Source organism: Nymphaea colorata, chromosome 2 (genome assembly GCF_008831285.2).
Source record: "Nymphaea colorata isolate Beijing-Zhang1983 chromosome 2, ASM883128v2, whole genome shotgun sequence".
NCBI lineage: Eukaryota > Viridiplantae > Streptophyta > Magnoliopsida > Nymphaeales > Nymphaeaceae > Nymphaea > Nymphaea colorata.
In genome coordinates, this window is record NC_045139.1 from 23822324 (window position 1) to 23850292 (window position 27969).

General features: G+C 36.4%; 1 protein-coding gene across 1 annotated transcript; it reads right to left on the reverse strand.

Moving 5' to 3' along the window:
- Positions 1-1102: 1102 nt before the first annotated feature.
- Positions 1103-27309, reverse strand: LOC116247599 (dolichyl-diphosphooligosaccharide--protein glycosyltransferase subunit 2). The gene is made up of 20 exons (XM_031619788.2): positions 27157-27309; positions 26927-27071; positions 25385-25577; positions 25169-25258; positions 23421-23483; positions 23255-23324; positions 20231-20295; positions 14785-14839; positions 13830-13957; positions 13613-13728; positions 10964-11033; positions 10017-10121; positions 8525-8614; positions 8296-8444; positions 5742-5853; positions 5581-5664; positions 4264-4344; positions 3960-4184; positions 2970-3092; positions 1103-1641 (listed from the first exon to the last, which is right to left on the reverse strand). The coding sequence occupies exons 2-20, from the start codon at positions 27067-27069 to the stop codon at positions 1525-1527; spliced, it is 2079 nt and encodes a 692-aa protein (XP_031475648.1). The 5' UTR covers positions 27070-27071; positions 27157-27309; the 3' UTR covers positions 1103-1524.
- Positions 27310-27969: the final 660 nt, after the last annotated feature.

The window sequence follows — 27969 nt, forward strand, 5'->3', positions numbered from 1 at the left end:
GAGCTGCCTCCACGATGAGTAATCAAGCAGCGCATCCCGCTTCCGTTATGGAGCTGGTTTTCCTGAAATGTTCGGGACCTAAATGAACGTGACAAGCAGTTATTCTTATTTAATTGGATCAAGAAAACTTGTTGCAAGTACTGGCTTGAATGGAAACTTTGCTCCAGTTTTGATCCCTTACTTGAATTGAATGGTGACAGGCTAAGCACGATTCCATATTCACATTATCCACACCGTTCAAGCTACCTCACACAGTTTAAAGCGAAAGCATGGTGGATACTAAGGAGTCTTAGTCGGTTGATATCAAAAGAAGTTTGTCTCATCAGGTTGCTGGCAAATGAGCCACTTGGCGTGCTCCTTCACAAGGTTCATTCCATCAACCAATGCTTATAACATGGAGATTTTGGTTTATCATGCTCCTTCATGTAACCGCACCATGCAGCAATTAGACGTAGTATTATGGATGACTCCTCAACCCATTACGTTTTAATAAATGTTCCCCATTTTGTCCCCAGATGAAAAAGTCCTATACAGTATATTTTAGGTGTCTTGAAAATCTTCCTTTTGGTATGATTCATGAAGGGAATCGCTGACTGGAAGTTTAAATTTTGCTAGCATATTCACACCACGTTACTATATTTTCATAGCAACCACATTTTCACCATGGAGAACACGGCCATCCATTTACCTTTATTATAATAAAAAACAGCTTGAGAACCAAGATGAACTCACAGCATTTACCGTCGTCCCAAGCCTAGGAGAATGGATAAACCACTGAAGAGCTATACTGGAGGATGAAACCATAGAGCGGAGAAGTCACAGGCTTGAATACCGCCGGAAATTTCTTTCCATGGACCTGCTCTGGAAGCATATGTGACCCTTTCTACTCGGTCTTGTTTGAATTAGGGTTCCATCGGGTTTGTCTGGACATGTTCCCCTGTAAGCTTCTTGCAGATCTTCCTGTAGTCATTCCCATTTTTTGGCAAAGAAAAAAAAGTTCTTATGCAGTAAAATATCTTTCCACAGCTGCAAACAGAAAAAGATTACTGTACAGAAGTAAAAAAAAAAAAATCAGAAAGAAATAGAAATCAAACGCCTAATGGGTCGAAAAAAACTTTTCTCCACGAACTACTTTTGCATGATAACACTTTTTAATCTACATCAGTTGTAATAATCTTAAGAGATTACAGATCTTTCTTGGCCCCTTTGACATATGAAGCAGTCCCTCAACACACACGAAGCAATTCTTAAAGACTTCCCATAGGATCTTGGAATTTGAAGAGAATTTCGCCACAGCACCCTTGCAAATATCCATTGGGCTCAAAAGGTGGCTCTTGCAGAAGGCAAATAAAGGCAGAAAATGTACTAACGTTCTAAACAATGTTTGCTTGCAGTCACTGCTTTCTATTCTACATCAAGGTAGAAAAAAAATGATAAAGGATGAAATCTATGCAATACTGCTACTAGAGCTACAAAACTTGAGTAGCCATCCAAACCTCTTCAAAGGGAACTCAAATTCACCAGTCACGCTGATTTAAGTTTTGCAGATGTGGAAGCCATGTGAGACAGTGTCCTGTGGCCCACAAAGACCAGGAAGACAGCCAAAACACCAAGAACTTTCAGCGTTGTGAATAGATCAAGCTGTACCAACACAAAGAGAAAGGAAAAAAAAAACTAATAAGATCTCCAAGTGGAAAAGAATGATAAGAGATCTACAAAAACATGGCTGTAAAATATGGATCCACATTAGCTTCAGAAACATCTAGGTTTAGAACCAACTCCACACTAAGATGGTGCCCCGACTAAATGTAACGAGTGTGTGACTGCAGGTACTGGGGACAGACATGAAATGTTAATAAAGAAACAACCCTTTACCATGCAATGAACCTTCCTGATCTAATCAGTAAAGAAACCCAAACTCCTGAACAGAAGATCATGTTAACACTAATGGATCCAGAAAGTTGACAGCTGAAAACTCGAAACAGGACATGCTGCATTATGTAGTTAAAAGTGCTTGGCAGACCAAGTGGCAGACACCAAAAAAAGGCCAATGCAGGCCTAGAAAGAGATCGAGTGGCAGTGTGGCACCTCTCCAGTGATTTTCGACACAAAAAAGGAGAAGAGTTAGAAGCACTGAGAAGAGAAAGAGATGAACTGCCATTCAACACAAAGAAGGAGAAAAGATTGACTGAAAGAAGAAGAAAGAGAGTAAGACCCCCCAACCTCAATGACAGAAGTAGAAAAAGAGTAAGAGCCCCAACCTCAACCAAGAAGCAGAAGATAGAAGAAATTTTTTTACATTTTTAAAGTTCACAACAAAAAGTATAATTTCTTTTGTTTGGGCAGCCTAGGTGGCTGACTGTCCACCTGCATAGACCCGCTTCACAACATAAAGTGTGAGATGCAACATGTTCTACATGGTTCCAAGGGAAAAGAAGAGATGAGGGGAAGAGAGAGAGAGATGCACACTTAAATTCAAACCACTTTATGTTAGGGCTGACTATGCAAGACAGACCCATACCACTCCATGTCAGGCCTTTTCATGCCAGATATACATCCTTACCATCCATTAAAAGCAAATGAAGATTAATGTACACTAACTGTATCTTGTAAGTTCGAATTTGAAGCTTAATACATATTTCTAATGCAATATCACACAGGTGGAAGTATGGCTGCAGCATTTTTCAAAAACACATGGGTGGCAGTGACACACCTCCACCCTGATTGATGTTGACTCAGGTGCAACAACTGTTTCAAAGGATCAATGTGACTCAATTCTCTAACTTTTTGTCTTGAATGAACATGACTGAATGTAACAGGATGGATTGGCCAATCTCTGAAACTGAAAGTACATCTGAATATTTTGCAGACTTGAAAACTAAAATGAAACTAGCAATTTCTAAAGGTTCCCATACATAAAGTTGACAAAAAAAAAAAAAAAACAGCATCAAAATCGCAAGGGTAAGAACCTTAATCCAGAAAAGCAGATACAGTGAGAGAACAGCTGCAATGCCAGCATGGAATAGGATGGCAAAAGATGCAGGTACTGTTGATGAAGGAAAGTTCTTCAAATTGACTCCCAGACGAAGTAACTGAAACAGCCACATCAGATGATGATAAAATAAGCTTGCACTCCATTTGTATAAATATATCAGTAGGAACTCTAAAAAGGTGTAGTACAAGCCTTTCCAAACCCATTAACTAAGGTCCCATTTCAATACCATGTCCAGCGTTGTATCAGATGCTAGAAACAGCCAGACATAAAGCATCAGTTTTAAGGGAAATTTCATGTGAAGCATCTTTAAAGACCTATTAACATTTGCCAGTAATTGTGCCACACACTTACAAGCTCAATCATCAGTGGAACTTGCCAGCCTAAAATCCAGCTTGGAGAAGGCTAAATTAATCTAATCGCAGAGTCTTAGCCCCACTCAATTATGCTTCTAAATGACAAAGTCATCAAGACCCATCAGCAAATTAGCAAACCCACTCCTATTCCAGGCCTTCAATACATGCACCAAAGGCAAGGTCGAAAAAAAAAGTTTCCACTATGTCCAAAATATCAGTTTTGAATCTATCACAGGTCCAAATACTTCTGAAGTTCTGAGATTTTCAAAAGAAAGAAAATTTGTTCAAACACTACAATTTTGGACATTTATAACAATTTTGATATGAAGACAAGAATCACTAGCAGTTAAAAATAGAAACCTAATAGAAAGTAGAAACGGTGTCAAAGAATAACAATTGCCCACCTTTTGACGATCAAAACGAAAAGTGAACAATCATTTCAGTAAGCATGACATGTGAATAATTTTGCAAGGATGTATGACAGATAAAGGATAAAGATGTGAAGAGGAAATAATCATGAAGAAAAGAATATACCAAAACATATAAAGTAAATGAAGAAAAGATAAAATTCAACAAAGAAAGTAGCATAGAAAGCTAAAATGCAATATTACCCCAATTAGGAATCCAAAAAGTGGAAGCAAAGTAAAACCCAAAAATGCAAGGGAAAGCTCTTTGGGAGGACGCCTCTCTGGTGTTCTGAAGATATGTGCTATCTCAGGTCTAGGACCAAATCTCAAGTAAATGTCAACAGGCTGAGGAGGGGGTCGAGCTGCCTTCTCTGGAGCATCAGGTAAATCTAAATCCAGGTGGCCAAGAGCCTGTAAAAACGAGTTCTCCTGCATAATAAGAATGCAGAGGTTAACGTGCCATTGATACACCCAAATACATGAAGTGTATAAATACCACCATACTTACCATCACAGAATCACCTATGGTGAGTTCAAGGTCATATTTTCCAGAGAGATAGTAAAGCTTCTCAACAAGACCAAGGAAGTCCTATAAACAGCCAAAAGGGAAAAACAAAACAAAATGAGAGTTTATCAGCATCCATGCAGAAAGCAAGTAAAAAGCACCGCTACCCTCAAACCTTGTGATGTACCTCTGCTATACTGCTACTTTTATATCTTACGATATGAAGAATGAACAAAATGACAAAATCACAAGGAAAAAAGCAAATATTATAGAAGAGAAGAACTAAACTCTCTCAAGAGATCAGAAACACAATTTGCTGACAGATTTGACCTGCCAAATAACCTCTTACAAAAACACCTGCTATTTGAAGAAAACAATAACTTTTCAAGAAGATGTGTTATTTCATTACAGAAGATACCGCAGATGCATCATACACAAATCCTTTCTCTTATAAGCTTGAACCATCTCTTGTTATGTTCATCAACCATTGCCAAAGTTATATGGTATTTTAACAGTATTGATCGTTCGATTTCATAGCAAAAAAGTGCACTAGGGATTAGTTATAGCTATTGTCAACTAATCATCACAGGTATCTCATGTTTAGTTAGGACACACTTCCGATTGTGTTTAGCCTCTAATTACACTGTCATCCAGTACAACACAATATGGGTTCCTCTAGCTATTGGCTTCAATACTCATAGACTTCTCTACAAATCTTGGATGTTTAAACCTTTCACACATTTATTAAAGGTCACATCCATAGAAACCACATCAGAAATTCAAAAGCCAGAATCTGAGCACTTCCCCATTTGTGTAGTAACAAGCACAAAATTATTTGCAGATAGCAACTGTGCATTTATGGAAAAACCAATCATACACATAATCATATTGACGAATATACAATAATAAGTAAAGAAGATCGAGTTGTCAAAAACTTGCTGATACTTGAGTGCTAAAAGTGCTGCTGTCATTATCAATTTGTATCAGAGACTTATGAAGGCAAGAATCAACCAGCAGAATTGGCCCACTGAGCATGTATAAATCTGTTATTTGAAAATAACATTCTTATCTTTTGATGGTTTTAAGTAAAATTATATTTGAAAAAAGCTGATTACATTGTTTTAAAACTATTCACCTCCAACATTGGCACTGGAAAACAATGGCTAAAAGAAAATTATTTTAAACATTTTTAAAAGAAAACAGTGATTTCAATTCATATAAATAAGAATAATCAAGATAAATTATCCTGCTCATCCCAACCATTTGGTTAGCTGAATAGAGAAGGGGTGGGAGGGTGGGGCTGTGGGGAAGGTGTTTAACCAGTGTCACTTCAAACTGATTTGCAGAACTCCCAATGATGAATATATGCTCTATTTTTGTCTCATGTCTCAGCTTCAAAAACACCTGGAAGACACAGAACAACGTCAATCTAAACCACAAGGAGCACAAATGGGGATGGATTAAAGAAACCGTTTACAAACCTGATGTGGCTTAAAAATCTTGTCTTGAGGACTATATAGTTTGAAGGAAAGTCTCAATTTCTGTAGATGGTTTGCAGAGAGTGACAGAACATTTTCTTTAGAAAGGTCAAGCCTACAAAAAGGAAAACCAGAACTAATTCTGCATGAGAAAATCTTGTAAAACCCACTTATAAAAATAATATATTTCAGAAAAGAAATGTTGAGAGTAATCAGAAGACATTGATATGCAGAAAGGTTTAAAAAGCATGTCCTTTTCAGAGATGCGAGAAAGATAATTATAAAAATGTACGATCATTGCTGTATTTAAACATTGATTTCTACATTTAGTTCTACAACATAGAATCACTTATCCAGTCAAGATCAATTTGCCTCAAAAAGCAAGAACCAAAAAGACCATCCAGGATGTAACACACATGCAACATTATGTTTAAATGAATGACGTCAAATGATAGAAACTAGCTCCATTGTATCTGGATACTGCTACAAGCAGCTTGGTCCACATCAGTACAACTAGAAATCACTCTCAATACCATGCTCAACACTTGTGGAACATACAGATCTCTAGTGAGTTGAACACTTTATAACAAGTTTTAGCTTCAAAAAAAAAAATCTCCTAATTCATGAACACCTAAACATGTCACTACTCCATGGTGTCCATATCATGAAGAGAAATCAATGGTATATTTTATTTGCGTACTTCTTTTATCCACCACCAAATATGTAATAAGCACTTACATGCATTCTTCCGTGCAATAGCATTCTAACTACTCTAAAAGTCAACCTTCAAAATTGAAAATAGGTGAAACCAATGTTGTCAAAGGCGTATCGTAATGCATATTGGTCAGGCCGACCTATACGCCGTATTGTAACGTGTTGTAAATATAGAGCAGCATATCATAAAATTAATCTTTTAATTCAAAAAAAATAAAAAATAAGGAAAAAGAAAAAATAAAGAAAATTGTATTCCATATGAAAAACTCATCTCACATAAAGAACAATGATGATTCACCATTTATAAGCCATAATATATCAACAACACATTAAGAAATGAAAAATCATAGATTCAGAACAACAAAATAAGCATCAACGACAAGTTTAAAATGTTTTAGATTATATTACAAGTCCACAACATATAATTGTTGATTGCCAAGTGACAAATATCATGATTTTTGTTAATCAATGATAATCACCATCATCTTCATATTCATCCTTATTTTCTTCGTTAATTGATTAGAGATATTTAGAAAGCAGGAGGGATGAGCTATTTTAAAAAGAAGCATGAAAAAAGAGTGTTTTTTTTTGTTTTGTTCTCGTATCATAAGATATGGAGGCATATCGCCCAGTGTTGTACGTATCCGATACGATACACCCCCTGTATCGTAAATGGGGGTGTATCGTACATGTATCGTACGATACGGGCCCCCGTATCGTACGATACGGGCTGATTTCTAAAAAGGGGGCTTGAACCCCATTTTTTCGAGTTTTTTTTTTTATAAAAACCCACCCCTTCTTCATTTCTAATCTATAGATTGTACCACCTTAGAGGGAAATCATCGATTTCCATTGTGAAATCATCGATTTTCACTGTGAAATCATCTATTAAACCATGGATTTGTGCATCGGTGGCTGATTCCCATTGGGAGGAAAGGGGTTTTTTTAAACCATGAAGATGAAGATGAAAAAGAATGATATTGTTATGAATTTTGATGTCTATGAAGAATGAATGATGAACCGTCCGCGTGAACGCGTAAGTTTATAGCATTTAGCAAAATAATAAGTCTATCATTATCTAAATGACTAAAACATGTTTTCTATGAAGAATTTATTATTTTTAATTTTTTCTGATTTTTTTATGAATTTTTCGATTTTTTTAAATTTTTTCTGATTTATTATTATTATTTTTTAAAAATTTACGATATGGTTACGATACGCTATGATACGGCGTATCTTAAAGCCCGACCAATACAGCTTACGATACGCGTTTTACAACATTGGTATCGCCTATAAGGTACAATACAGCCCCCGTATCGTACGATACACAAGCATATCGTGTATTGAAGGCATATTGTATAGGTTCAAAGTGTAGCGCATCGTTACGAACCTATATGATATGTATCACACGATACGGGCCCATATCATGCAATCTGGATATCACAAGGTAAAACACTACCTATGATACAGTGTTTGTAGTTTGTACGATTGTTTGTCTCAATGTTATCTGTGTCGTACGATATACATGCGTATCATACAATACATATCGTATAGATTTAGAAAACCTATACGGTATGCTTACGATACATGATACGCTCGTGTATCGTAAGTTTATCGCCTGTATCATACGATACTGGTGCCGTATCATACGATACTGGCAATACACCCCCGTATCGTACGATACAGGGAAAAACACAAAATTCGTTATGTTTTAAAGTTTAAACACTCCTCCCTCTCTCTCTCTTCTTGTGTTTAAAGACTCCAAGAGACATGGGAGGGATAATCATTGTTAAGCCCAACAAAAATGATTATAGACTAATAGTCAAATTTGAGAGATACAGACTTGTTGGCACTCTCAGCTCTTCCATTGTCGCCATCCAAAACTGCTATTTCTGCTTCATCAATTTTGATTAATCCAGTGACATATATTTTTGCAGGAATTTGTCCTCCAGTGGAATAAGCCTTTCCTTGCTCAGGATCGTTGAGTGAACTCTAACAAAATATGGCATCCAGTAAGTAAACTCAAGAATCACCCAAAGATCTAATCCAGAATGGCATAAAAGGTGAGTTACCTTAAACTCTACATCATATTTTCCAACATCAACACCATTAGAAAGAAAATCAATAGAATGAACAGAAGTCTCTGAGTCAAACTCCATTTCCTGATGAAAAAGATTAAGAACAACAAGAACTAAGTCAGTATTCACATAGTAAAGGAACATCGAATTAATCAATCTGCTATAAAGCAATATACTCATCACATGCCTCACGGTTAAGGAAAAGAGCAGAAAAAATACTTACATTGCAAATGCATGTTTTAAAAGATCTTGCATTTCAAGGGCAAAGAAAAAGTAGCACAAAAATGCATTATAAAAGGTAAGCAAATCAATATTGCAAAATGTTTACCATAACCAAACAGTTAGATCCAAGAAATAAAATATTCACCATAACATAAGATGGAGTAACATATCATAAAAGTTATGCAATTTAATTTGAAAAAGTCTAAAAATCAGTAAATCTAGAAAAAGAATAGAAAATACTATGCAATATATTCAATACAAAACAAAATTATAAATCACAATATCTGGCAAGTCATCACTCATCACGCAATTCACAAAATTTAAAACTATATACTAAGGATAGCATGCATATTTTGCAAGAAATATTTAAAGCAGAACTTAACTAATTAAACAGTAAATAGACTCAACACTTAAAAAATTAACTTCTATTATTTTACATTTCAACCAACCCAAAACTTAAAAATCTCCAAAATGCTCATCTTCAATGTGGAACCAGACTTTTTTGGATAAAACCATGAAAGACCTTTTTCATGGATGAAACAGACGCCAAATGTTATTGTACAGCTGACAATATGTTGGAGGCTAAGAGTCATCCTTAAGGAACTTTATCCAACCTCAAATTACAAACACAAATTCAGAATTTTTTTAAGGAGTAATTAAGATGCATGTTACATAACAGGACATAAAGGTGGATCAAGATTACACCTAACATTATATAAATACGCCCTTGAAACCTCATTCAGGGTGTATTATATCCTGATTTGTTTGGAGTCACCATATATACTGTAAAATATTATATGAAATGCACAACGATGAACAAAAGTTACAAAACAGCATAGGTCCACCTAATTTGCCTTTAATTCGTTTCCAACTTCATCCCTGACAGAGGGGCAACCAAAAGCCCATCCCTGCCTTGACGTAAATCCATCCTTGAAATTTGCAGTCGCCTACAATACTCATGCACTAGAAGAACAGGACTCCTTCCTTTGAAAATTAATTGTAGTTCATTCCATTAACTTATTTATTTTTTCTAAAAGAATTCATGTTATGTGTGCTCGCATCCAATAAAATAAAACCCATTGTTCTAAATTTCTAAATACAAATTTTCATGATTAGCCATTAGCATTTGTTAATGTGTCCAACAAAAGACAAACTTTTGCCAATCTATTTAGAAAGATAACAACTATGTCCCCTTTATCCTTTTTCCATGTGTCTGGGCAAACTGAACTCTTTCTATAGGAGGTTTGAAAAGTGGACACATTACCTTGTCTTGAATTGCTGGTGAATCTTTTAAGAGAGGATTATGTGCTTGTACAATTGTTACAGTCAGAGGAGGTGCTTCGGACCCAAACACTCTGCTTACTTTAACCTGGTACATAACAAAACAAAATATCAACAGCTAACACTAATGAATAGACAAATTAAATATCAAAAAGCCACACAGCCAGTTTATCAATATTCAAAACCCCATATAAAGAGTTCTTAGGGCATCAGCAATAAAGGCAGATACATGTCCCCATCATGAGCAGGACAAAAGACAAAGGAGAAAACAACAGGTATGCACCACAGTGGCATGAAAAACAGCAGAACAGCTGTCAAAACTCTAATAGTATTACCAACCTACTAACACCTAAACACTAAAGTATTGATGCTGGTTCTACGTGTTCCTGCTGACTTGTCAGTATGACAGATGGTCCATCAGGAACCTCAAAGTACAATGACAGAATGGCAGAACCATTAAGCACATGGTAGCTTTGAGGGCTCCTATCCAAGCATGCAAGGTTGCTTGTAATGGACCATTGGCTAGTAAGCACAGTTATATTCCTTCTATCCCAACAAGAATTGCCAAACTAGGAGCCTGACCGATGCTTCAGTCCTAATAAATTATTATTTTTCTAATGGCAAACGAGCCTGTCTTTGTCACCACTGTGGGGAAAAGAAAATGCCAAGGTCATGGAAGACATCAATATAGCACTCTTGTCAAAACTCAAAACTAGAAACAAACTTATAAAGAAAGGGTGGCCTGCATGTTAACCATATATTCTGCAATACTGATGCATAAATACGAACCCCACAAACACATTTCCCTTCATCAACCAACTCTCTTAACAGCACAAGTCATATGGTTTGTCATTGAATCTAAGTTTACTCACCAAGAGATAATTAAATAGAATGTCTAAAACGAAACAGAAAAACATAATAAGGAGTTACCTTAAGCTGGTCCTTTGATGTCAGTGAAAGTACAGAAGCTGGAAGGGATAATATCAGAGGAATAGAAATCCTGTATCACAAGAGCGAAAATGTTATATAAATTAAAATAGAGGGTAAATCCTCAACATTTTGCTATGCTGGAAAGGCAAAAAAATGGAGGTAAAATTATTCTAGGAGTACACATTAACTGATTAAAGTGTTATACCAACATAATGAGAAAAGTTTCCAGTTTGCAACCTCAGGTTATGCTTCTCAACCTACATATATAATGCAGGCACGATACTTCAATCTCCTACTGGATGCAATTAAGGCAACAACTTGAGAGAAAGAGAGAGATTATTTTATGAAGTAGGCAAAAACTACAGACGAAAATATCATTTTTTTTCCTGACAAATGTGTTAAGAGGTGGTAATTGCATATAATTAAAAAAGGTGCATAATTGTTACCCAACAAACATGCATTTCAATCACAATTAAGATTGAATGTTTTATTGTATACGTTATGTCTGCTGCTTAAATTGTATTGTGTGAACACATTGCTTTTCTAACTACTTAAATGAAAATAAAGCCTTGACAAGGATAACAATGGTAATAAATCTCAACCACAAGAGGAATTTCAACTTCCATGGGTGTCTGGATCCATAATATCAAGAGCTCACAAAGGTAATATAAAAACATTAAGCCCTTTGAATTCCTAAGTGAATGACTCATCCATAAGTAAATATAGATTTTGCACCAGCGGCAAGGCCCGAAATAATTAAAGGGCGGCATACTTGTTACAAATTTTAGTGGGGCTAATCAAATTTCTACAAAATTTAAAGGGGTATAAGGATTTTCTTTTCAAAAATTCAATGTATTTTCAAAATTTTTGACAATCAAGAGAGTGTTTGTGCACCCAGTCCCTTTAGGCTCCACCCTTGGGTCACACCAACATAAAGAACAAAGGTCCTAAGCAACTTGTATTCACTTGGATGTCAAGTACCTGCTGGCTTAGAAAACACAAACTCCAAGTAAACCTTTAAGCTCAAACAGGAAGGTAGAGAATTCAGTGCATATAACATTCAAGCAAGAAGAAAACAGAGAATTCTCCCTTGGTTGCTGCATGCCGTGAATAACATTCATGAGCTAAAGAATGCCTGAACAAATGCCGAACAGATGCCCAGATAGGGAGCACGATATCGTAGAATTTTCCAGGTATTTATATGGTCAAGCTAGGAAACTCAAAAAAGAAAAGTGTAGTTCCGAAGCATGTCAAACCAATGCTTATCCAATGCTGAAACAAATGGGATTTTAGATTAAAAAAAAGACTCATAGGAAAAATAACAAACTGATTGTCATTGTTTCCATTTCAAATAGTTTCTAGTTTATTGTGACAGCTTTGTGTTTTAGGTAATTGAGGAGGATAAGTTGAAAATACAATTCTACAACTAGCTTAATCAAACCTTTTACAAAACCATGCACTTCTCCAATTTTTCCACTTTCTTTTCTTATCAAAAACATCAATTACCAAATTTTTGCTTTACAACTCCTCTCTGCGATCTACCAAAATTTAAGAGAATGTCTTTGCAAAGTTCATACAAAAATGGTTTCTCACTTGTCAATTCAAACAGTGCTCACAATTGAAAAGGATGAATATCCACAAGCAGTTCATCCTTTTTATGGAACTAACTATAGTTAAAGTAACAACAAATACTTGCCACTACAAACTCAATATGCTTTTGTGTTATAGTTTATTATGTCATCTCCAGATATTCAATGATGACATTCACCGTTTTCCCGCTGTAACCTATTTCACAAGGGTGCAGTGTGTGGGTGTCACATTTTACAAAAATATTTGGGTGTGGAAACAGAGGAGACATACATGCACATAATAAAGCTTAAAATATTTTTTGAGGAAAATTTGAAGAAAATGAAAAAGAGTAGAAAGAAGACATAACAAAAAACTTAGGCAAAACAAGAAAAGTAAACAAAAAGAATGTGCAGTAGAGTTGGACCATCTTGCCAAAACACATCAGAGAGATGCAAATGAGGGGATCCCTGCCCCTCTTTCTCTATGTGAAGTTTGAATAAAGAGAAAAAAGGGTCTCTTTCTCCATCTTCTCCTTCTCCTTCTCACTCTCCTTTTCCTTATCTCTCTTCTCCTCCTCCTCCTCCTTTTTTCGGTTTTAAGAGAGGAAGATGCCACTGTCATTGAAGAAGTCCCAATATCACCTCAGCCAACTTGCTGGAGTATCACCATCTGCCAAAAGTACTTGCCCGAGGAACTTTTGTGTGTGTGTGTGTGATAGAGAGGGAGAAAGAAGGGCCTAATTTGGCCCCAAACCTTCCTTTGCTTTTTTTATTTTTAATTTTTCATCAACATCGAACCCAGTCTTTTATGCACTCAATGGGAACAGAAATGTCAGATGTGCAGCTGACCAGAGCCAAATTGGTTGACTACAAAGTCTCTCGCACTCACTTGCACCAGCATCCATACCTACATTGTGTAGTCACACCTCACAGGTGCAGCACTCTTGTAGGTGTATCCATGTAACTTAGGATGTATGCTACATTCTAACTAGCATTTCAAGGTACAAAGAGCTCCATATACTTGCTGATTTGAAATCCAATGTCATTTAAATGGAATACTAACTAAATTAAGGTTACATACCTGTTGTTATCCAAGACAGCTAAAGAGTCAAGCTGAAGATACAAATCACTGCCACTGCCAGGGATTCCAATGCTAAGGAAAAAGTTGGCTAAACCCAAAAGCTTCTCTCCTGGAATCTGCAGATGTACTCCCACCAAGAAATTAAGCATCCACACTAAGAAAAACCCTAAAGTGGAAGAAGACAACACGGTTCTCATTCAAACGTGTTCTGACTCACATTAAGCTTCCCAGATGTAACTGCTGTGAATGCAGCAACTCCACGAATGACTGATGAAGTTGTTGACAGAGGGCCATAATTATAGGTAGCATCAACAAGCTTCTCATCAAAATATAACACCCCGTCATCTATAAGAAATAAATAAAAAAAAGAAAGGCATGTCAGTACTAATTTCAATGAAAATCATTTGAATTTTGAAAGGTTCATTTATATATAAACAGCTTAACGACCACAAGTTTTGTAATAAAGATCAGAAAAAGGTACGCCTAGCAAACAAATGAATTCTTCAACATGATCCATGCAAGACATGCTTCCTCATCAGAATCTTTCTCCATACATGCAAGCACAACATGGAAAGAAGATAATGTATATGGAGTCACTGCCACAAGAGGTTCTATCTATTCCTGATAGCTTAACATCATAGCATGATGTAGCATAAGATTATCATTAAAAAAATAAACAATAATCTTTTGCAAATGAGACGATGTAGGGTGCCAACAATGAGGATGATGATGATGATGATAAAGAGGTACATCTTTAATCTCTCACGAATCCAACAAATGTCAAGCCTGTTCCATCAGGTCAATTTTCACATGGCATCTGCCAGGAAGCTGCCTATGGCGATAAGCTTAACATCCAATCCACATCTCATATAAGAAAGAACAGAGTCGAACTCAGTTTTTTCTAAGACCAGAAGCATGAGAATTAAGAACATATACCAATGAATATAATATATTTATATTAATCATAGAAAAATTAGACAAATCAAGCAAAAACAAGGTCCCTTCATCCCCTATTATTTTCAAACATTCCGAGAAAATTTCCCCCTCATATTATCTCCAGCATTACGTCTTGAGACAGATAGCTTATTGGTTCACGAAGAGTGGACAATAAATAAATAATTGCATAGAAGAAACCAAATTGCCAAAATAGATAAGATCATTATACTTAGTACCATAGCTCTCCAGGCTGCCAAAAAGCTTTATGATGTCACCTTTGACATTGTCAATCTGTTAGAAGAGTAACTATATCAATCAACTATTTGAGCATGCCTATAGAGAGAGAGAGAGAGAAAGAGAGAAGGATCATATAAAGAAAATCAGATCCGAGGTATGGCAATTGAGAAGGAACCAAACCTCATGGAAGTAATACCACAGAACTACAAGAGAATCATCATCAACTATTATGGAACAGGCAAACCTATTTGATGCAAATAGATATGTATGACAATGTGTAGAACATCAACCAAAACAATTTGAAAACCAGGATTGTACAGCACAAGGCCAGAGCTTTACAAGGAAACCAAGCACACTAACTAAACACCGGAAGTACAAACCAACCATGAAGATATACATATTAAAGAAAAATAGCACAAAAATAGGCCTGAAAAATGTATCAATAGCCACAGGAAAAGAAACAGAACCCATAAGAAATTGTTAAATAAGCTTCTACAACTTGAAAAACTATAAACTTGGTACTGAAATCTAGGAAGCCAGTATTTTGGTTGGTGCCAGTTATACATTCCAATGCAATACTGTGGGAGGGTAGGTCTCCCTAACCTTTATTGATTGAACAAATGAGTTGTACAAAACAAAAAAGATTACTTACATCCAGAGAAGAAAATCAGCACTATTGTTACATAATACAGTGCTTTTGGCTTTACATTCCATCCAAAATTCAGACCAGGTAGAACCAATCTGGTCTGAGACAAAGGATAGAAAACAGCTCTGTACATCGGAGAAATCAGAAAACCAGGAAAAAATACCATGTGATTGCAGGAGAGACATATCCATAGCAGTGTTGTAAAAAGTGTATCGTAAGTCGTATCGGTCTGGCTTTAAGATACGTTGTATCGTAAAATACCGTATCGGTTTTTTTTAATAAAAAAGAAAAAATAGAAAAAAATTCAAAAAATTCATAAAAAATCAGTAAAAATATAAAATAATATGTTCTTCATAAAAAACACATAGATTTATAAGACATAAGGTCCATAAGTTTATGAGATACCACATCAAAAAACAAGTTTTAGATGTTATGTATTACATCACAAGAAGATAATGAAATTGTGAAAATGTTCAATGTCAATACATATAAAATGAAAGCACTCTCGACTCTCATTCATAATCTTCATCATATTCATTCTCATCCTCATCTCCATCTTCTTCTTCATTTTCATCTTCATGATTTAAAAAAACCTCTTTCCTCCCAACGAGAATCAGCCACCCACGCACAAATTCATGGTTTAATCAATGATTTCATTTTGAAAATCGATGATTCAACGATGGAAATCGATAATTTCCCTCCACGGCGGCACAATCTCTGGGTTAAAAATGAAAAGGGCTGGGTTTTTATAAAGAAAACTCGAAAAGGAGGGTTCCAGCCCCCATTTTTTGAAATCAGCTCGTATCGTACGATACGGGGCGTGTATCGTATCGTATTTTGTAAAAGATATGTATCGTATCGTACGTATCGGCCCCGTATCGTACGTATCATACAACACTGATCCATAGTGTTTCCAAAACCATACAGTATCACGCAGTGCTGTACGCCATAAAAATGGTTAGGACAGGCCAAAGGATTCCTTGAGAAGCATGACTGCGTATGTAGTTCAGCATTTCAGACCACAATAGAATCAACATTTGCTGCACTATGCAGTTTGCATTTCAGACCACAATAGAATCAACATTTGCTGCACATGCATTAAAGGAACAAGGTTTGTCAAGGATGCTAGGTGGAAGTCGTGCATTAGAATTTGAATCTTAGAGGCCACGTTGACAATGTTTGGAGAATGGCATATTAGCCTGCTCCTACCCTCTAGGCAACCTTTAAGAATACCACACCATTTAGTATTGTTAGAAAGGATGCCTATGAAGCCGTCTGTAACAGGAATGCGGGGATGATCTTGTTTATAATGTGCATTTCAGGGTATAGTAAATCATCTGCTTCACAAGAAATTTCTTGAAACAAGATTTCATTTCCAGACTTGTTAACTGCCACACCTATAATTTTCCTAGCCCCAATCTTCAGACTAACTAGGAAAATGAGAATATCCTGCGTGTTATGTAGCAGCCAGGGGGCTGCAACCAGGCTATATTTTAACCATTGAGATAAAGCTGTTTGCTGGTCTTTCCAATCCTGCACAAGGATAACATCTACACAAGTTCTCCAGACAAGCTGTCCAACCTTAGGAATGGTAAAAGGGGGAGTCCCTATGAACAGCTTCATTCTTCAGCATCCAAATTTTCCATATGACTATGGGAAAAACCCCAACTTTGGAGATCCATCCCTTTTGAAGGCCGCATTCCATTTCAGTAGTTCCTGTGTAACTGAAGTATGTGGCAGTCTCTTCTTCTTAAACCTCCTCGTGATGGCCTTCCAAACATTAGCAGCAAATTTACACTAAAAAATAAGTGGTTCATGTCTTCCCGACTAACAGCAGCAAAGAGGGCAACTGCCAGTTATATATGCATAACAGTTTTGATAATATTATCCTAAGTCACACGGATGCTTTATTTTTGCCGCCGCACCCACGTCGACATGACTCGGGTGCAGGTGTGGGTGCGGTTGGGGTGCGGTCAGCCGTACTTGACCATTCTGTTCATTTTCAACATGCACCCAACTCGTGTTTGACACGAGTTGGGTGTGATCAACCTGTGCCGAGTCTATATGTGTCTTTTTTTTTTGTTTTTTGTCTTTAAATTATTTCACTATACGTAAATGAAAAGGGGGTTAGGGCTTCGATTGAAATCAGTTGACCGCCCAACCCCTTTGGAGTTCGGCCTTCCGTGTGTGTTTGGACTTTGGAGACTTGATAGACAATGATTTTCCAGCAGCCATCGGTGCGACAGCAACCTGAGAACAGCGGACTGTCTTTGAGCGGCAACTTTCAGCCTCTGGCACAAGGCAACCGACGTTCAGTCTTCTAGCATCCAGTGTTTTTTTTATCAGCTTTCCATCCTCTAGTGACCAACGACAGCAACCTGAGACACCGGGCTGTCTTCCAGTCCTCCGGCGTACTCTGTTGAGTTTTATTATTCTATCAAGTATCAAATATCAACCTTTTATGTTCATTTTTTCACTGTTGTCCAGTCTTTTTTTTTTAAATGTGTGTGATGACTGATGATTAATTGTTTGCTGTTGCTACAACCCCGTTTTCCATATTTGCTGTGTTTTTCAGTTCTTATTTGTGATGTACCCTTTTTTTAGGATTTATAATTAGTATGAAATATGTTATTTTTTTATTGCTGTTTTCATAGTATACTATGTTGCTAAGGCCTCGCCTAAGCCTCGCCTAGGTGTGGACTAAGTGTGAGTCCACACCTGTCACCTAAGTCCATCACTTAGGCGATGGGATATGTGTTGGAGCCTAGCCTGGCACCTAAGCTTGCCTACGCTGGCCTACGCTCCAACACACCTAGTCCATGGGAAAGTGAAAAGTCACATTCCCTTTCAATTAAAGTTTCTTAATGAGTACATACTGCTATGTACTTTATGTCGTATTCATTACATATTTTTATGTACTGTTATGTTCTAAGTCACATGGGTACGGGTATAGACACAAGTACATGACAACTTTAAAAAATGTGGGTACGGAAGTACGGCAGGATATATGTATGTATATATGCAAAATATCACAAAAAAATCAAAATAAAAAGTAACATTTTAGTAAACAAGTGATATAAATAAAAACATTAGTATGATAATGAACAATAACTCTAAGAATAAAATGTGAAAAAATTTAAATCAAAGGAAATTAATCAGTTTGAATCTAAAGGTACCAGAGTGTGTCCAAGTACCCATTTTGGGTATGGGTACGGCGACACGGGTACGTGGACCTTACTGAAGTACCCATGTGAGTCTGTGACTTAGGTTATGTTGACTATATGAATACTGTTATATGTATATATTATTAGTCACAGTCTGTTATGCATTAATATGGTATGTCTTTCTTTAAGTACAAGTGGATTAAAGCCTTCTTGCGGATTTGCATTCCTTCTTCTAGAGATTAGATCTAGTTTTTATTTTGTTTCTTGCATTAGATTACATTTAATGAATAATGTTGAACTTCTTCTATTGATTTTGCATATTCAATGAAGTAAACAATTAATTTTTGATTGTTTAAGTCGATTATGCCTGTTATATTGCTACTCTTCATATTTCAAATATTAGTAACAGTTAATCAAAATAATTTGACATATTAACATAACTAAAAAAAATAAAAAAAATGGTCGACTTTTTTGTCTAGGCCTCACATAGGCGCCGCCTGGTGCCTAGGCAGCCCCTGGGCACCGCCTGGTGCCAAGGCAGCGCCTGGGCACCTTGACAACATAGATAGTAACGATATACAGTTGTGTTGTAACTGCCGTTTTAACATTTTGTTTTACACTTCTACTGTTGTTTCGTATCGTGGTATACATTGTTGGCTATTGGTTATAATATATTAATATACAAGTGTTGTTACTTGTATTATATGTGCAGCTGTGTTCTTCTTTTCAAGTGTCGATTTCAATTCCTGCTTTTGTATATATATTAGTCTGCTATATTACTAAGTTACAGTATTTACTATATATAATATACGCTGTTCTAAAATTCTAATATGGTTGTATGCATTATGCTCTATACATTAATAACTTAAAGACTCATTAAATTGTTGATTTGCAATTTCGAATTTGTTATTAATAATTTTGTTGTTTATAGACAAGTTTGCTATATATATATATATATATATATATATAATAATAATAATAATAATAAAATATTGTCACCACACCTAAATTTTTTGGGATGTGCTGCTCCGGCACCCACACCCACACCCGACACCTATGTGACAAAGATATTATTATCTTATCATCCTATCAACCAAAAGTCATTGTTGCAAATTCTGGCAACTTGACCCCTAGTCATATTTTTACTGGTTAGTCAAAAGCAGGCCCAGGCACCCATCGAGACAGCCCAAAAACTTCATCAGATTTTTTGTCTTCTTTCATTTTTTCTTTCCTCTGTCCTGACTAATTAAGCTTAGCACACACAGATCCCAGTTATGCCTTTCTAGGGGGTCTGCTGCCTTGGACCCAACTATGGCTTTTGACCACACAGGTGTTTACCTTGGCTTTTTATTAGCACATGCTTGGACAAATGATGGTAAAACAAAGATATCATTTGTTTTTGTATCAAAACATATGATACAGTTTCGGCTGTCAAGTCTTTAACATAAATTAAAAACCAGCCTAACCAAAAAGATCCTAACCTAATCCATGTGTAAAACAGTCAAACAGCTATCACATTGGCAAGCCCATATCATTGCTAAAAGGGAAAAGAAATCTACCTGATAGCATTTGCATTCTATGTATTCATGTAGGTGCACACATAGAAAAACAAGTTAAGCAGCAAAGTGGTCTTACCATTGACTCTTCAATTTCAGAACTGGCCAATGAGATTACTCCAGCAAGGGCTGAAAATGCCATACCTGCACACAAAAAAAGGAAAAGAATGACAAGGTAGAACATGGCCAGAGCTACAAAAAAGAGTCATACTACAGAATTGGAAATAAATCCAGTCAAATGCATGAAGGAAAGGGTGAATTAACAGAAGGCATATGTAAACAGGAATTAAATGCCTAAGTGGACTTCACCTTGCTCACCACAACAATATGCCCCTGAATATTTACTAATGCTTTTAAAGGACAAAATTTTGGATGTCAGAGTAAGATCACTCAAGCCTCACCACTTCTAAATATGAAACACAAAGAGCGTCCTTTTTGTTACTGAACAAAAGCTTCATGAGGAAATATCTCAATACGATGGAGGAAAAAACTCATTCATCTTGCAAACAAGTTCAGTCAAAAAGTAAATGAAGCATGATAACATTGAAATGATAAAGTTAAACTGTTAAAGAATGCAAGTAACTGCAAATGTGCCAGATCAATGCATTCATCAACCTGATTATACTGAAAGACAACCTATTTATCAGTCTTCTTCCAACACTAGTAGGGCAAGAGGTCGCGCAAGATTGCCTATGACAAGTACCACAGTGCTAGGCTCCGCAATACTATCATAAGTGGAGTCCCAAAACATCCCTCTCAAAGGCAAGAACCACGTACAGATTTTTATTTGGTGCTTCACATATTTTTGTTCTTAAATACCTTATCACAATAAGGTATGCAAAAATCAATGTTGTAAAAAGCGTATCGTAAGCCGTATAGGTCGGGCTTTACGATACGCCGTATCGTAAAATATCGTAACGTATCATAACCGTATCGTACTTTTTTTAAAAAAATAATAATAAATCAAGAAAAATTGAAAAAAAATCAGTAAAAATAAAAATAATAAGTTCTTCAATCCAATGAAATTTCAATGTAGAAGACTTTCAAATCCAAACCATTGGAATTCAAAGCCGAATGGAGACTTATGTCTAAATTATGCACATCACTTTTATTGGATCATGTCAGATTTGGATCTAAGATCCACTTTGAATATGCCGGGAGGCCCAGCTAAACGAAAAATTAGGGCTTTCAAATGCTCATTTCTCTGTGTAAAGGTGGGTGAGGCACCGATCGCCTTCTCCCAACATGGAGCCGCCCGATACAACCTATCGTTGTTACCCTTCACGCACTGCCGGCTTATTCTCTATGCCCAGCACAACGGAAATGGCGACGGCCAGTGGCGCATCAACCGGCAGCAGAAGTGAGGTAAAGGCAGAAGAAGGGGGCGGAGAAGAAAGAAGCGCGGATAGCTGGGCAGCCCTGCTTTCTTCTTCTCTCTTTCCCGTCAACGGGCCGACGATCCTCCCTTCCTCTCGCTATCTTCTGAAACGGAGCAAAGGGAAGGCTTGACACCCATCTCCCTTCATTCGCCGTCCGTCGCCATTCTCCGTCTGTCACCGATGATCAGTCGCCGGTCGCCGTCTGTCTGTAGCTGCCCAAACACCCGCCGGAACTGTTGAAAGTCGAGAGGGAAGGAGGAGAAGGGTCGGGCGTCGAAGGGTTTTTACATTTTTGTTGTTTAACGCCTCCTTTTTAAAAATTAGCCCGTATCGTGCGATACAGGAACGATACACCCTCCATTTACGATACGGGGGGTGTATCGTAGCGTAAAATCTAAACGATACGACCTCGTATCGTACGATACGTACAACATTGGCAAAAATAGTGTCAACAAAAATACAATAAATCTCACACTTAATTCGATTTCTTTTTGGTCCTAGGAATACACCAAACATTATTTAGAAATTAGAATACAGACATGGATAAATAGGAGAAAGAGCATATGAAAATAACAAATTACTTCGGCCTTTAAGTACTTTAAATGAAAAGAGATCGTGGATTACTAGTCTTAGAAAGAGGCTCCTTCCTATTCTTTAAAAAGATTTTGAACCACTGATATCTATCATAACAACAAATCCCCTATTAACACTTCATCTAACAGCTGTCTTCCAAATTCAGACTTTGGAAGAGGTTCGCTTTTCAAGGTCACTTACTGCAATTTATTTACACTTTTTTTAGAGGATATTGAAGGCCTGAATGCATACCAATACACATTCAGCGTTTAAGCTAAAAGACCACTTTAAATCCAATATCTCATTGTTACTCGCAATCCAGATAATATGTTTGTCCCCTTCAAATCTAACAGAGAATGTGGATAAAACTAGAAACCAATTTTAAAGACGTATTTTTTTAATACATATCCACATCCAAACTCACTTGGGCAGATCAGATATCCAGTAAAATTGGTCCAGATTCGCTGGTAATGGCCATGAATAATTTCTCGATCGGATTTTATCAATAACTGATTCTTCTTAGAAACTCTAAACAAGTAAATATTATCTTCTTCTTCTTATTGCATTAGTTCTCAAGCCATAAACTGTTTGACATTATTAGGTAGCTCCACTAGGCCAGCCGAAATTTTCTTTTTAAAGCACCATAAAAGTTAACAAGAAACTTCTTCAGGTACTTCTCTTAGTTCTCTATGAAACAGAAAGTAAACACAAAATATTGAAAATAAAAAAGTTTTTTTAAAAAAAAAGACAATTCCATGCCGTCAATCTCATAAACAAAATTTTCCAAATATCTCATTTGTTGCAACAAGGCCACAATCTGCATCACAAATAGCATTCTGAAGATATGTGATATCTTGCCCCTAATATTAGCTTTAGTTTGTTATTATATCACAACATTTTCAAATATCATGAAAATTTGTCCCTACAAAGTATAAATAGAAGTGGCAGGGAACAGTAAGATAGCTATAAATATCCAGCACTTTAGTCAAAATGGATACGAAAATGTAAAGCTGGAGTCTACAGGCTTCAAGACAGACAACAAAGTAAGAATAAATTGTCTGCTTTTATCAGTCACATGCCTTCATGTTTATTGGATCAAGTATATGCAGAGTCATTTTTCTTTGCACAAAAAATTATGAGTTGAGACAGACCTGCAGCATAGGTACTTGATTCCGCACCGTCAGAATTGTATCGCCACCTCCCATCACTCTGACTAAGCGACTGGCAAATGGAGTGAGTTGTCAATAGTACAAGGCTAACAAAAAGTGAATACCAAGACAACCTACAAAATTACAACAAAAAATATGAAAAGATTACCTTAATTGAGCGAAAAACACCACTGGCATCAGCAAGCAGGTTATTATTCTCATGACTCTCCTCCTGCAAGTACGATAAATGTTGTCAAATAAATACATGCAAATGGATCCATCAGAAAAATTGTAGACAAGAATTCCAGAACAACCAAGACATATTTGCCACATGTTGGGGAAAAACCAGTGGCACTTGAAAGTTTCATTCACCATTGAAAATAAAGTAAAGCTGAATAAAATCAGTTGGTGAAACACCACCTCTTTTTCAACAACAAAACCATGACGCTAGAAGATTCGCAACACATATTTATATAAATAATTTCAAGCAGCATTCCCATAAAAGGATTATAAGTTTAAGGACTTTTAAAATGTAATAATTAACCTGTAAAAAAAAAGACTTTCAGTAACTCAAAAAGAATGTCAATGCAGAACAGTAACGAGAGAGTGGTGACAGGGGTGCTGCTTTCTAGTGCACCTACTCTGCTTTTAGATCTTTGGATCAAATTTAATCCCATGACCTAGATGAGAAAGAGATGATAAAAGGCAAAATGAGAGAGAGATTCGGTTTTCCAAAACTAAAAAAAAAAAAAAAAAAATGCACTCTCTCTCTCTCTTTCTCCCTCTGTCTCTCTCATATAAGTTTACTGTGGAAGATGACATGTTTCTTCTCTTTCAAACATCTATTAAATACTCCAAGATGTCAGCATGTTTACCTCCATTGTGGATGGATGATCTGTGAGAATGCTGTAATATGTGAACAGACAATCCATCCATCATGAAAGACAATTTACCAATTTAAGTATCTCTCTCATGTTTACGTCCAAAAATTTAGTAAAGGATCATTAGCAATGGGAGTCATTAATATCTCCTCCCATCTAGGCTGATAATTTAACCACATCGAATGAAAACACAATAGATGCACCAAAGCAGCTCTTGTTGCAATTAGAATGATGTTTTAGATCATGTGGTTTGCACATAAAACGTGATCTTTTGAGACTTAAAAATTGACACGTTGATCTACAACTTGTTTTCTACTAAACAGTAAAAAATTTATGGAAAATTCATAGTCACAAATAACATCTCAGAGTTTTAAACAGCAGGCTTTTCTCGGGTATAATATGGCGAGCTTGAAAAAAAGGGGAAAAATACGGTAAACTTTTAAAAATGTTAAAAAACTAAAAGTGGAGGAAAAATAAAATAAGTGAGAAACTAATAACACAAACATCAAAAGATAAGTAGATTTGCAACAAATAAAAAATTTAAAAAAAAAAACTGCTTGACATCAAAAAACTGAAAAAACTGAAGAAAACGTTGTTAAAAACACGTTTTTAAATTTTTTTTCAAAAAAACACCTTTTTTTTAGTTTTAAACGGTTAGTTAATTTATCACGTTTTTTTCATTTTTTTTTAAAAAAACTCTTTTTCTGTGGCTATTGGAAATCATAGTCAGAGGGTGTGATGAACAGAAAAGTGTATCATTCATGAAAAAAAAAGAAACTTATTGTAAGTGGGTGTAGGTGGTCCAAGATCAGCTTAAATTCACATATATATATACATATGACATACATATATATATATATAGATATATACACACAAGAAATACTGGCAAAACTGACCAGAGGATGAGTCCATCCTGCCTTTATTGAAAATGAAAAGAATGACAGGTTTGACATATATATCTCTCTTATATATATCTCTATCTGGACAATACATACATATGAAAAAGAAGTAGAGAACTGAAAGAAAAAAAAAGTACCTTGATGGAAACCAATCCTCCAACTGCGTAGTAGTAATCAGACAACGAACTAGCATCTTTCACAATGCTTTGAAGCCTCAACTTGATTTCCTTCAGGAGTATGAGATGAACATCAAAAGGAATTCAGTAACACTGAAGGTCAAGGAAATTGCTGAAACAGGAAAAAAAACACAATATGCACTTCCAAACAAGTGAAATAAAACATTTTGGAATTACCTCAAGAATCGCAGAACCTATTTGGCAATGACCGATGGATTTAGCTTTAAGAGCATAAAAGAGCTCATCTATTTTGGCAGATGAAGGGTCAAGAGATTCTGACAAGAGATGGCAAGACGATTGCTTTGTTTCGGTATTAGGTTCAATTCCAAGAATTTGAAATGTTCTCAACGCTTCATACATTTCCTGGAATCTGAGGAAAAATAAATAAAATCAACGTGTTAAAAGTGCTACTACAAAGACTAACAAATGCAGACACAGAAAATTATGTGTATCTTGATATAATCAGACCTTTATAAACCCGTTTTCGTTAAGTTAGAAGAAGTGGTTCACATGACCTTTATAAACCCGTTTTCGTTAATTTAGAAGAAGTGGTTCACATGCTCCATTTTATCGGCATTGACTCTCGGATTCTTCAATTCAACATGCCAGCAAGCCGTTAAAGTTTTGCAAGGACTCAAATTAACAGTTTTATATAAAAATGAAAGACTCATAAAATGGTGCTTGTTTACTGGATCTGGAAAATTTGAGAACAAGTTTCTCTGGTTTGAGAAAAAAAATGCTCAAAGTCATGCATACTCAGAGATTCTGCTATGGTAGCATTCCCTACACCTACATTATCGTTTCTGCAGTAGATAGCATCAGATAAATACATACAAAAGTACAAGTCGGTCAATTTATGAAGCATATTTTAACTATTTAGGGAGAAAAATAAAACTTTTATGATACAAAATGTTACCTAAATAGTCAAAAATCAGAAATCAGACACAAAATCAAGTCCCTGAAAGGCTAGTCCAGACTACTCGGCCAAGTCAGTACAACTTGTTCTTCAAAATGAGAAAAAATAGAAAACATAAAAGCACGACAATTAAGTGAGGAATAGAAGACAATAAAACATGACATCTATAGGAATAGACGCAACAAGTTGCTGTCCATATGCACGAGTTACTATTCATTGACATAGGTAAAAGACAACCTTCGGAGGTAAAGATATTTATGTTCCAGTTATATGCACAATGTTACTAAATGTCAATAATAATAACGATCTCTATTTTCACGGTGAGACATACATAATGCCAATATAAGTTGTTAATTCACAGCTTTCACAAGTAATAGTAAATCTCCTACTACTCCAAGTACCTTAGAGAGAAGCACTACTCATGACAATACTTTCAACGATGCCAGAATGTTATTAAAAAATTTAAATTCGTCATCAATTCGTGATTAATATATTCAACAAAAAGAAATTGCAGAAAACTTCTATATCACCGATCACGCCTTTTCCCCACTAGGGAACAAATCCAACATTTCCCCGGAAGATCAATTCACTGATCCTGCTATTGTCAGATAACTTACGCCGAAGACCACACAACTAACGCAGATCCAACCACAAGACCAACCAATTCTACAGATGAAAATAGAAACAAAAAAGAAGCAAAAAGAAGGATCTCGAGGGCGAGAAAATAGCGAAGACTTATATAATCAATAATCAAAGGGCAACAAAATACGATTGGAACAGAGATCGGGAACGAAATAGCTAACCCGCCGAAGGAACCATCTTCGGACGGCGCGAACAACTCCAATGCCGCGGATCGGTGGCGATCCGAAATGGGAGCGAACACTGCGCCCTCCGAGCAAACACATATGGAAAGTATGAGCAGCAACAGGCCTATCTTCCGGTCCATCACTGCAAATCAGGCCGCATGAGAAACTTCAACTACGAAACGAGAGAAGGAAGGACAGAAAGAGAGCACAGAGAGTAGAAGAAAGACCCTAAATTCTCGTTCGCCGGCTCACGCGTGGCGATAGGTTCCTCCTTTCTTCTTCTCCCCTTCCCTTTCTGGAGGGTTTGCTGACTCCGGGAAGAGGAAGAGCGAGGAAGGGAGCTCCGCTCGACCAGGGTTTTGTGAACTCGAGAGGACGGAAATACCCTTAACCATTTTTCATTTTTACTCTTGTTCTTCCCACAGACGAGCAGGGATCAGGGCCACAACGTAGACCTTCAACCGTCAAGACGCACAGCCGGATACTAGGTCGTTGACCCCTTTCGTCAATTTAAAGGTCCTAAGGAACTTTCTGCAATTTAAAGCTCATAAATTTAACTTCCTTTATGGTTTAAATGTATTTTCAAGTTTTTTTTTCAATGAAAGGTCCCAAACTTCAAGCCCTTGGCCGAGTGAATGGAGCTCTTTTATTAGATCAATGGTTTTGCCGTCGCCAAGATCGTTGCGTGGCAGACTTTTTTATAGCAATTTTTTGTTTTAATTTTTTTTTTAAAGAATGGGTGCTTTATTCCACCGCGTTTTAAGAGAAACCACAGCTGCAGCTCAATAAGCTACAATCCCTTTGAGTTTTTGTCTAAATTGATTGATAAAAAAAAGTAACGAGCAAAATTTGGTTGCTTTTACATAAAGACTTTTTTTTTACTAGACTATTTCAAGCTTATAAGTATTAAAACTTAACCTACGTACTACTAGTAATGGGAATTAAGACATTATAAACATCAAATATAATTGCCCTCGCTTAGTGAGAATTCATGGGCCACGAAGCACAATCTAAGTCACAGTAGCTACCCTTTGATGTGT

Bases quoted from the DNA above. Each gene is read 5' to 3' on its own strand.
- LOC116247599 (XM_031619788.2), bottom strand. From the start codon at position 27,069: ATGGACCGGAAGATAGGCCTGTTGCTGCTCATACTTTCCATATGTGTT. The intron at 11,034-13,612 runs GTATGTAACCTT...CTTGTGATACAG, and splicing joins GCTGTCTTGGATAACAACAG to GATTTCTATTCCTCTGATAT. The intron at 1,642-2,969 runs GTTCTTACCCTT...GTGTTGGTACAG, and splicing joins ATCTGCTTTTCTGGATTAAG to CTTGATCTATTCACAACGCT.